The sequence below is a fragment of the Acanthaster planci genome, linkage group LG06, assembly GCF_054643075.1.
Source record: "Acanthaster planci isolate LZ-2023a linkage group LG06, COTS_SCS, whole genome shotgun sequence".
NCBI lineage: Eukaryota > Metazoa > Echinodermata > Asteroidea > Valvatida > Acanthasteridae > Acanthaster > Acanthaster planci.
Window position 1 is genome coordinate 5,405,548 of NC_141782.1, and position 12,300 is coordinate 5,417,847.

Sequence of the window (12,300 nt, forward strand, 5' to 3'; positions counted from 1 at the left end):
ACAATTGCTGCGGTTGAGGCTGACTCCATAGTCCTGCCTGGTGAGAACCATGAGTGTGAGGTCTATGGAGACCTGCCGAGTCACTTGCATGATCTGTATGACCAGTGTAAGGTCAACATTGGTGAGGAGTATCATGAGGAGGTGAAGGCTTGTTTGATTGAATATCAGGACGTATTTTCCCGTGGTAATGAGGACCTAGGGTGGACTGATGTGGTAAAACACCAGATCAATACTTGCGCCGCGAGGCCTATTAAGGAGCGGCCAAGGCGTCATCCCCTATGTAACCAACAGGAAATAATGAGGCAGGTGGAAGATTTGCAGAAGAGGGGCATTATAGAACAATCTGACAGTCCCTGGGCTGCAAACGTGGTGCTGGTCCGGAAGAAGGACGGGACCCGACGATTTTGGTGTCGATTACAGAGGGTTGAATAGGGTAACAATCAAAGATGCTTACCCTGTCCCTCGTATTGATGAGACGCTAGATGCGTTAGCAGGGGCAAAGTGGTTCTCCGACGCTTGATTTGGCGTCGGGATATTGGCAGAGTCGCCCTCGACGAGGACGCGAGCCAGAAATCAACCTTTGTGGTGCGGAACGGGTTGTATAGGTGGCGTTGCATGCCCTTTGGTCTTTGTAACGCCCCTGCAACGTTCGAGAGGTTGATGGAGAAGGTAATGGCGGGTCTCCAGTGGGAGACACTGCTCATCTACCTGGATGATGTCATTGTTTATGGCAGGACTGAGAGAGAGGAGATTGAACGGCTTCGAGTCGTTCTCTCCAGACTCCGAAAAGCTGGATTGAAGTTGAAGCCTAGTAAGTGCTTTTTGTTCCAGCGCTCTGTGACCTATTTGGGTCATGTAGTGTCGTCTGAAGGTGTGGCTACCGACCCTGAAAAGGTTCGGGCAGTGGCTGAGTGGCCCACACCTAAGTGTGTCCGAGAAGTTCGAAGCTTTTTAGGCCTCGCTTCTTATTATCGGAAGTTTATCAGGGGATTTGCCGAGGTAGCGTCGCCTCTGCATGCGCTGACTGAAAAGTCAAGAGAGTTTCGCTGGACTGATGCCTGCCAAGAGGCATTTGAAGAGTTGAAACTGAGGCTGCAGACTGCACCTGTGTTGGCATATCCCATACCTGACTCTGATTACGTTTTGGACACGGACGCAAGTGGGGATGGACTGGGGGCAGTTTTGTCCCAGGTCCATGAGGGTCATGAGAAGGTCCTGGCCTTTGCAAGCCGCAAGCTCAGCAAGGCCGAGAGGAACTATTGTGTTACCCGGAGAGAACTTTTAGCGGTAGTTGTCTATCTGAAGAAGTTCAAACAGTATCTGTATGGTCGGAAAGTTTTACTTTGCACCGATCATGCTGCTCTTAGGTGGTTACTTAATTTTAAGAACCCCGAGGGTCAGCTTGCTCAGTGGCTTGAGGTAATCTCCGAGTATGACGTGTCCATTCAGCACAGACCTGGACGGAAGCATGGAAATGCTGACGGGTTGTCCAGGAAGGTCTGTAAACAGTGTGGTCGGTCTGATATGGAAGGGGCAACGGAAGTTGCCGGGAATCCAACGGTTGTGTCTGAGAAGGAGAGTCGCCGTGAGGTTGACTCTGACTTACCAGTTCCTGAGGCAGACGTGAGGGGCATCTTTGCTGAACCACACTGGTCTAGGGATGAAGTAAGGGGGGCACAACTTGATGATCAAAGTATTAGTTGGATTGTGAGGGCTAAAGAGGAGTTGGACAGCCGCCCAGTTTGGGAGACTGTATCAGCCGCCTCCTCAGCGCACAAGACCCTATGGTCCTCATGGGATCAGTTAGGGGTGCGCAATGGTGTCCTGTACCGAAGTTGGGAGTCCGATGACGGGAAGTCGATTAGGTGGCGACTGGTACTGCCTGAAAAATTGAGAAAGGTTGTACTGCAGGAGCTACACGGAGGTCAGACTAGCGGTCACCTTGGGGTCACGAAAATCTTGGCTAAGGCCAAGTTGCGGTACTACTGGCCTGGGATGACCGCAGATGTGAGGTCATTCGTTAGGAGCTGTGATCTGTGTGCGAGGAGGAAAGCTCCTGCCAAGAGGAGAATTCCCCCCCCCCAGCAGTATTTGATGAGCGAGCCCATGGAGTGAGTGGCTGTGGACTTGCTGGGGCCACTGCCCCAAAGTGACAGTGGCAACACTTGGATCAGGGAGTTCGAGAACGACATTAGATGAGCCACCGGAGAGGTGTAGGAGGACAGCAGCCCTGCTTAGAGGAGCGGATCCACCTAGGCGAACCTTCCTAGACGGTGAGCTGGTCCACGAGGAGACCACAACTGCCAAGTACAAGAAGGTAGTGGACGCCAGCTGCTACTCAACCCAAGCTTAATTATAGCGTTTATCTTCCTAATCATGATAATTCCAATTTAAAATTTGTTTTATATCCATGATTTTTGATTGCCTACGATTATTTGTAAATAGACGATTCACCATAATTTATCTTAAAGTTGAGGACACAAACTAGCGTTTTTCTCCTTGTAAAATTATGAAGTGTGTTGAAGTGTTGTTAAATTTTTATATAAGATATTTCTGTCAGGTTTTATAAATCATTTTATACAGTTACAAAAGTTCGTATATTTTCTAATTCAACAGTGCATAATTTATGTTAATTATGGTGTATGAGGATTACTAGGTAGGCCTCAGGTAAGTTGCTTGAGCGTGGTTGCACGTGCAGGTACAGTAATGGATGTGTTTGTGTAACACGTATGTGAGGTTGATCAACTAGATCTCATGGAATGGTTTTTAATTGTATAACATGTATTGTGTGGTTTCAGGTAAACCTCACATGTTATGCTGTATAAATTTCTATTACCCCTGTTTCTTTTAATATTTCGGTTAAGCGTTTTAACCCGGGACGGGCTAAGCTTAGCTGGGGCCTGTGTGGCGAAACAGGGTAGCTGCGCAGACTTGTGTTTAGTCTGGGTCATTAATAATTCAGGAGCGTCTTAATCATGCATTAAACATGCGCGCGGCAACCAATCAGAGGCGCGCATTACCTTAGGTCTGGGCGCTGGCTGCGTTGGTTGCCGGGACTTCTCAAGATGGCAGCGTGCTAACCAGAGCTCTGTGGAGTTGTGTTGTATTTCGAGAGTAAATCTGACGTACGACCGCCGGTGGTTGGGGATCTACCTCAAGTGTACCTGGTGCGATCGGTTAGTGTGGTACTTGTTCTCAGTTGCCGGAGCTGCCGATTATATCAGATCTCTTTGAAGATTGGGAATCGTAAGACAGTCTCGTTTATTTAAGAAGTGGTAGATTATAGGGTTAGGGAACCCGAGCGAACCAGTTAATTGGGGAATTAGCGAAGCTTAGACTAGAAGGATTGTGTGCCGTTGTTCCATGCTTGTTGGCATAGCGACGGTTGGTTGCGGTCCTGGTCTGGGAGCTTGCTTTCCTCGTTGAGGTTTACCGGGTGCAGGTTTCCGTTAGAGTCTGGTGAGGACTATTATAATCGCCTTCTTAATCAACTTACCTGTGTTATTTCATAATAACTTGAAGTGGGTGAGGGTTATTTAAGTCACCTGAAACCTTGTTGCAGTTTGGGAACTGTGTTGCTTTGTAAGGCAGTACAGATTATTCTTGTATAAGTGTACCCTGTTGTGTTGTACAGTTACGAAGATTGTAATTGCTTGTGTGGTCAAGACTTATCAGTTATAAGCCATCAGTAGATTATTTATTTAGACTTGAGGGTTAACTTGATCACTGTGAGGGTTATCTGGTTATTGTGAGGGTTACCCTGATCGCTGTGAGGTTTACCCTGATCACCGTAAGGGTTATTCTGGTGTAGGTTAAGGATAAGGCTGATTAATCACGACCGTGGTGCAGTTGACCACATAGGACTATCTCCCCGTGAGGATAATTTTGTATATAATTAATTGCTGTTGTATATAACGGATAACTGAGCACTGACATTGAATAAACCAATCATATAATTGCCTTTGAGATCACTGGTCACCGTGAGATTTAGTCAGTCCTGTATCACTTGTATTGACATTAACTGTAATCTTTATTGACATTGGGATCAATTACCTAATCACAGAGCGGTGGTAAACTTCCACCAAACGAACAGCCCCTAAGGCATAGTCCACCGTTCGTTAACTGATATCCCCCCTTGCGTCAGGATAGCCGCTCATTCTTGCGTAAGGTTAATAAATATATTTGTGGGGTAGGCCAGGTCAATTCTATCTCCGATCCGGCCAGTCTGCTGGTCCGCCACAAAAAGGTGTCAGTTGTCCCGCCACAGTACTAATTAATAGGATTTGTGCGTTAAACCATGGAGGAAAACAAATACTGTACATAGGTAAATGGCAACAGCTGATCAGTGCGAGTGACTTATTTGCAGATAAGCCACGCACATATGGCCAATTGTGGCGTGTGCGATGTACATGTATGTGGCCTGGTTTTACATTGCCAGAAATCTATGAAAGGCGTGTGCAACTAGCATTCGGTCGGCTCGGTTCTAATGAACGAGTCCCGCGTGCGGAAGGAACGGCTTGTCAGTGCCGCGCGCATGCGCAGGGCTGACCAGCGCTGCGTATTCAGTCGGTAAAGAAGTGCCGTGAAGTTTATTTAGCTTACAAGCGCTATGAAGATTTAAGTCGGCAAAGAAGTGCCGTGAAAATAATCGTCATCAGTCGGCAGAGAAGTACCGTGAAGTTTTTTGGTCAGCGTCTTTGCACGTTAATTTTGACCAGCCACCCCAGCCTAATTACCGAAGACAAGCGTAGTAACAATTAGTCCTGCAGACCAGCATTTTAGGACGCGTAATAAGCCAGCTGCAGCTCCCTGAGTCACTAATTTTGACCAGTGAGTTGGATGAGCTAAGTGTAAATAATTCTTTTGATGTAAACTGTGCTAGAGACGTCCCAGCGATTTCTGAAATAAATGAGATAATCTTGAATTGTGTTCTGATTACAGAAGCTGTTTCCTCGAGTAATTCTCTTCATAGTCCGTCACTCATTCATGCGTGCACCTGGGCATTTTTATTAGTTGACTGCTTCTTCTTCAGGTAGCGAAACCTTCATGGTGACCCTGGACTACCTCAACCCCTCCCCCGACCCTTCGACCCCGCATAATTAGGCAAGTTGTTTTGCGCTTTTTTTTTGCACCAGAAGCTATTACATATCACCATTTGATAGACTCTTGGTAATTTATTCACACACGAGGTCTTCAAGGGAAATGGCAATACAATCCCCCACATGGGTCACCACAGACATGCTAGAATAATTTTTCGGGCCGACAAACATTATGTCACTATTGCGCATGCACGAATACACGAACTAAACGGGTGCACAGTCAATGGGGACTGAACATACGTGCAGGGACGTCGTATGTATGGTGTACTATTTACGACAAACATTTCTCTCTCTCTTTAGCCTCCCTCCAGGCGACGCGACCAGACGACGCGACGGCACGACGGCTCCCTTGCGTCGTGCCGTCAGGTCGCACCTTTGCCTTCTTGCCATTACTTTTGTACACACACGACGCGTCGCGTCGTGCGTCGCGTCGTGCCGTCGCGTCGTGCTACTTTAGGTCCTTTCCATGTTGCATTTTTTGCCGCCTAAACGTCGCCCCTTCCGTCGCCCGTCGCGTCGAGCTGTCGTGCATCGTGTCGTGTATTGCGTCGCCTGAAGCACGACGCGACGCACGACACGACGCACGACGCGACGCGTGCTGTCGAGCTTTGCTTCATGGTGTTTATAGAGGGCGCCTTTACTGTTTTCTTTCATTTCCTTCCCCCGACCCTTGTTTGCACAGTACATGCCATAGGTACCAGGCCATGATTCTGTTGTTTTCTTTTTCGTGGATTCTTTCTAACTTTGTGTTTTCATTAAGAGTGAATTGTTGAAGAAAACTCTTTTCCTTTTTCTTTTTTAAATCAAATGTAATCAGAAAGAGTTTCGCGACTAATCGGCATTGTCTCCAGGAAATATATAACATTAACGTCAGCCACAACGTTTTAGCTTTTCCTAATCTAATTGTGATTTTTCTAATAAATATTGTAAATCCATTCTTAGATACAATACGTCAATCAGTATTACGTGCTTGCAGAAATGTAACATGCAGATCTGATGAGAAATTAAGCGCGAGGCCAAACAGAGAGGAAGAAAAGACACCGTCACAACGGTAGCAGGATCTACACTGTTTTAATAAGAAACACGCCGGCGGACTAATATCATTGAAAGTGTGGTGCTGATGAAGTAAACGAGGCAGACTAAATTAAAGGACGACTGAAGACTGAATATTCTGAGGGTAATAATATAGTGCAGGCTGGATGGTAACTACCTAAACCCGTGCTCAAACTCGCGGTCGTACAATTGTAGACAAGTTGTCTGGAGGAGTGAGAGAACTACTTGGAAACTGCTGGCACGGATCACAGAGAAATATTTATAAGGTTACAAATTTACCACAAATGGGAACTTCATCAACGGTCTTAACAAGAAATTGGACAGACATTCGAACAAGGATCAGCCGGGTAAAAAAGTGACGAATTCTGGGCTTACACTTATTATGTGAGAGCACCTACATGCCCAGATTTTCTTTTTGCTCGTTTTCATTGTTTTTTTTTTGATAAAATATGACACAACTAATTCAATTTGATGAACGGATGAAAAAGCGCCCCCCCCAAAAAAAAAAGAAATCAACGCCTGCGGCTCAGGGCTTGTATTTTGCAAGCGCGTTGGACGGAAATTAGAGAAAACAAAAGAAATCATTGACTGGGAAATTAAGGAGTGACGAATTCTGAGCTTGCAGTTTCCACTCATTTTGAGAAAGCAGTTCCTATTTATTCGGATTTTCTTGTCCACTTTTATCATTTCTTTCAATAAAATATGACTGAAATTAATCCCAATTAATGAATCGATGAGATAAAAACAATGAAAAATCAACATCAAAGAGCGAATAGCATGTACTTTGCAAGAAAGGTGAAAGAAAACAGTAAAGGCACCCTCTATAAACACTATGAAGTAAAGGGCAACAGCACACGACGCGTCGCGTCATGTCGTGCGTCGCGTCGTGCTTCAGGCGACGCGATGCACGACATAATGCACGACGCGACGCACGACAGCACGACGCGACGGGCGACGGAAGGGGCGACGTTTAGGCGGCAAAAAATGCAACATGGAAAATACCTAAAGTAGCACGACGCGACGGGCGACGGCACGACGCGACGCACAACGCGACGCGTCGTGTGTGTACAACCGTTATGGCAAGAAGGCGACGGTGCAACCCAACGGCACGACGAAGGGAGCCGTCGTGCCGTGTAGTTGCGTCGCCTGGAGGGAGGCTTAAGAGAGAGAGAAATGTTTGTCGTAAATAGTACACCATACGTACGTAGTCGCTTGACTTAATTTGAAATTTGGGGCTTATAGCACTGACTTCCCGATTGTTTAAGGGAGCGGAAATAATTCTATAGTTTGACTGTGCATGCGCATACCGAACACAGCCGAATTGTCGGAAAAGATTTTGAACTTCGGGTACCATCGGGCCGAACACCATCAAAAAGACCGGATGCTTTCTCAATTCGGATGCTTTCTCAATATTCGGCAGCTTTTTAAAGTCGAATGCTTTCGAAATTCGGATACTTTCTGAATTCAAATGAAGTGCGGGCGCGGAACTCTAAACCTTTGGCTGTTTATTGTTGGGGAAAATGCATTCTAATCTGGAAAACGTTAGGTCTCTCAAATTTCATTCGGATTTCGAAAACATGTTAGGTCTGAAAAAATTTACTGGAATCTTAAAAACATATTAGGTCTAAAAAATGTTATTCCAATCTTCAAAACATGTTAGGTCAAAAAAATTTCGGTCGAATCTTAAAAAGATGTTAGGTCTGTAAAATTTCATCCAAAAAAGATATATTAGGTACGAAAGATTTCATTCGGTTTGGGGAAAATGAATTCAAAATTTCAAAGTATGTTCTGTTTTAACAGATTAAAAAAACATTAGATTAAAAAAATCGATTTTTAAAAAAACATTACATTCCTCGGAAAACATGTTCAGATCTTTTTTTACTCTTATCCTGCTTCGTACAAAATCTACATTTCAAACTCTACAGTACTATTCTGTTAGATTCAGGATGAGTGGAAACAAGACCAGTAGAATACTTTCTGCGTGATGCTCACAGCCTGATTTTTTTTTGTTCAAGGCCGTGAGTTTGAGCATTGTAATGACCTCTGCTTATCATCTAGCAAACAAACATAGTAGTTTTGGTAGCTATTTTAGGCTTTTTGGTGGTTAACTAAAAAATAAGGAAATCGGGAGGAAAATTAAGAAATTTGGCTCTGGGGATAGGGAAATTTTCATTTTGGCTGTGGAAACTAGCACCGATGTGAGCGTTCTGGCACAGTCTTATTCTATAATTTGGATAGAAGGTTGTGAAAAATATCGTGCGAAATATCTAGGGGAATGAATGCTGAGATTTCATGTCTCAGGGCCTCAACCAATTTTGATTCTCAACATAAATCATCCGTGTTTGTTTTATTCCTCGATGGTGCATGTATCGACCATTTGCGCGGTCTCGCGTCAACACGCGTATGGATTTGACCGGGACGATATTTTCGATGGGCCCACGTGTTCGCGGACCCAAAATTACACCAATTGAGTTCTTAATGGTTTTGCTAGATCAGAGGATTCCATGTTAATCACATAAAAGCTGAACTGAAACCAAATTCATACACCGGCACAAGAAATTGCTGGGGTTGACAACTAATAGGCATGATCACAATTAGCCCCACTAGTGTGGCACGGACTCTCACTCCAGCTCCATCGTATTCCTTGCCACACGTCCGTAGACGCAATTTCGTGTCGGCGTACTGAAAATTTTCGGCGCACCTACTAATCATCGTGGGCGCAATTTCTTTTGCACAATGATCTTAGCCTCTCCGCTTTCTTATTGCCATTTATTGAGATTCACTCACGTTGTTCTGGTATTTTCCAGTCTTTTTGTCTTCACGCATTCAATCTCACCGACCAAATCTCACAGTCGCCATCTTTAAAATAAGGTCGTCGAGCATTACGTCCTTGACCCCTCATCTTCTCGACGGCTGTTCCATGTTAACAATCTAAACTGCTGCCAAAGTTTTGGAAGAGCCCATTGGCAAATGTAGTATCTTATCGCTCAGTCCGTGCATTAGATATGTCATGACGTGGAACAGCCTCGAGACGCGACGATGAGGGGTAAAGTGACATAATTTCTCAACGATCTTATTTAAAAGATGGCGACTGTGAGAGCGAGTCCGTAAGATTGAATTGGGTGAAGGCAAAAAAACTGGAAAATACCAGAACAGCGTGAGTGAAATCATTCAATAAATGGCGTTAAGAAAGCAGAGAGGCTAAGGATCATCCCTGTGTGCAAAAGAAATTGCGCCCACGATGATAAGTGGGTGCACCGAAAATTTCAGTACGCCGACACGAAATTGCGTTTACAGATGTGAGGGTAAGGATGGACCGCGGGAGTGAGAGTCCGTGCGGGTCGTACTAATCAGCGTCAACGCACCGTCAACTCGCGTCAATACATTGATAGTAACGTCAACACACCGTCAACACTTACAAAATGCATTGAAAACAGAAAACAGACGTATCAAACTGTAATGTATATGCTTAGGAATAATTTTTATTTAATCAAGTTTACATTTTACTACTTTTCAAGGGAGTTTTTTCACACGAAAAAACTGTCTCTGAGCAGCGCCGCCGTTCGCCACCATCTTGCCTTCTCACAACGTTTGGACCGTCCATGGTTTTCTGTTTAACCCTAACCCCTAGGGTGTACAACAAATGTATGTAAAAATTGTATTGAAATTGGAGGATTTGCGAGTGTTAGGGATAAAGGTGACCCCCTGTAGCGTAATGGTATGGTCCGTCTGACCATGGTCTGACCGAGAGGCAACATGGCTACCGTGGCTGTGCGGAGGGTGTTATTTTCGTGAAATAAAACAGCTTTTTCCCCCTGAATGTCGCCCACTGTTGTTAGCCAAATTGTATTGTAGGCATTATATTGCTATTGAATTGCATTTCTGTTAACTTAGAATGTGATTTGGGTGTGTTGGCAGTGTGTTGACATTACTATCATGTGTTGACGCGTGTTGACGTTGTGTTTACGTTAATTAGTACGACCGGTCCGAGCCACACTAGTAGTGGGGCTAGCCGTGATGCAGCGCAGACCAAGCTGCAAAATCAAATCCGCGCAGGGCGTTTGGTAAAAATCGGATCGGTCGGAACATGTCGGAACAACCCGGAACCTTCACTGAAATTCCGTATATATTTCCCTTCTCACAAAATTTTGTTAATGTTATGTTAATAAGTGATGTAGATGACAGGTATGACTTTGTCTGCAAAAAAGGTCAAAATTCTTTGTTGCAACGTCTCTCAGTTTTCAAGTTCAATTATTATCACACAACGCAAGTGTTGAAAGTCAGCCATGTTCTCTTTAGAGCGCCCTCTAAGAACTGAAGAAAAAAGAGGATGTTTCTCAGATACTTTCTGGACAATTACTCATTTTATCAATAAGAAATTGTAAAAGGTGTAGTTGAGAAGTGTAAGATAGTATGGTAGTCTTCTGTTGCAAGTAGACTGAGGAGTGTTGCCTTTACTGTGTGTGTTACCAGTTGTGGCACGGTGGTGCTGTGCGTTGCCGAAACGGCTGGTCAAAACACTTCACTTAAAATAGTTTGCCCAAAGAAGCAAATGGGCGAAAAGTAACTAAATGGGATTCCACAATTGGAGGTATAGTCAATGAATGCACGCCAATGAATGGTAAAAGGAAAAACGAAAGTCCAAACCAAGTACCTGGTAGCCGGCTACGATGTTGCAAGAAACCTCCGGGTCCAAGTAAACGGGCGAAAATCGTGTGAATACTGTTGAAGGCGTAGTTGATTATACCTCTGACAAGCTACACAAAATATTTTATGGTCGTTATTGTTAATGAAGAAATAAAATAACAGGTATTTTTTGTTTAAGCATACATCAAAGACATTTTGTCATTTTTGGACAATTTTTCAAGTAACTTTCCACTATTTTCATTCAACCTCCAGTACAGGGCGTCACACTTGAAATTAAATCAAGAACTGGTAGCTTACTGTTTATTTCACCACCAGGTGGCGGCTTTCTTTAACAGGCTAGGCCACAAACTGGATGTACACAGGCCACAAACACTGTACAGCTTTGAAGCAGAACATACGCTTTTTCTTCAGGTACACCAAGTTTCATTAACTTGAGAATTCAATTTGGATTTACATTTCCTCTTTTGTCAGGCAGAGATTCGTGTTTGAACAAGCTGTGTTGTACATGTGGCATTGATGCACAATATACATTGTGTGTGCACGTCTTGTACACATACACAACTGCACACTATATGTGCTTGCATCATACCGTCACCACAGATCAGGGGGGGTAGAGGTGGTCAATTTTGGCTCACGGTAAAATCATTTTGGCAAGTGTTCAGACCATAAAAAGTCAAGCCCAAGGAGAAATTGATCCTTCATACCAGGAGGGTGAGTGAGTAGACATTTAAGTGTTTTACTAAATGTTTAATGCCCCCTAAGGCTACCTCTGGCTATCTCAGGCTACCTCTGACTACATGTACCTCCGGCTACCTCGGACTTTTACCAACTGCCTCAGAACTGAAGTATATGTACATTGTAAATTGATGCATGTATGCATATTTGTTTAAATGATGTTTATGTTTTTGTTTTTGTAATTCATGGGGGGGGTTCTTATGTTGTGTTTTTTCTCTCTCTATTCTTTGGGTCTCGGCATTTGGCGATCCCTCAGGGGTGCTGTTGCCATTTTTTTGTTAACTACTGTTTCTTGGTTGTATATGTACTTGTATTTTGTTTTGTCTTACCTGAAAAAGTTATAAATGAAATGAAATTAAATGAAAGTGTGGGGTTGGAAGCGGGGCAGGCCTCAGGCCCCACAGTTCTGGGGGGGGGTAAATCTCTGTGGCATGTAAAGTGTTGTATTGTGACGTCCACTGTATCATCAAGAGTGTCGGGGGAAAGAGTTCTGTATGAGTTACAGACAACACTTATTTACCCTTAAAATATTACAACAGCTATCATAAAGTTTTTACATGTCCCAAAAAGAGAAATTTAGCAAGGAAAATTCCAAAGCATTTACTTAGAAAACCGTTTTTTTAGACAAGTCACATATAGGTTTGTGCACAGGGGCATCAAGTGTTGTCCATGTAACCCCCCCCCCCAGAACTGTGGGGCCTGAGGCCTGGTCGTGTTGGGTAGCCTGTTCTTGTCGTGGGTTTCTTGTTCTCGCACCTGAATGGCG

General features: G+C 44.3%; 1 protein-coding gene across 17 annotated transcripts in view; it reads left to right on the plus strand.

Annotated features, from left to right (window-relative positions):
* Positions 1-12,300, plus strand: part of cdk10 (cyclin dependent kinase 10) — a 184,177-nt gene that overhangs the window by 23,113 nt on the left and 148,764 nt on the right. For 12 of the 17 annotated variants that reach the window (XR_015425588.1, XR_015425589.1, XM_087137759.1 and 9 more), the window contains exon 1: positions 9,316-9,457. The exons of 1 other annotated variant lie outside the window; for it this stretch is intronic. Coding sequence is in view for 10 of the 16 variants with exons in the window: in XM_087137759.1 (XP_086993885.1) it covers positions 9,394-9,457 (64 nt within the window). In the remaining 6 variants the exon portion in view is untranslated. 4 more of the 17 variants (XM_087137761.1, XM_087137762.1, XM_087137760.1 and 1 more) reach the window with 4 other exon arrangements.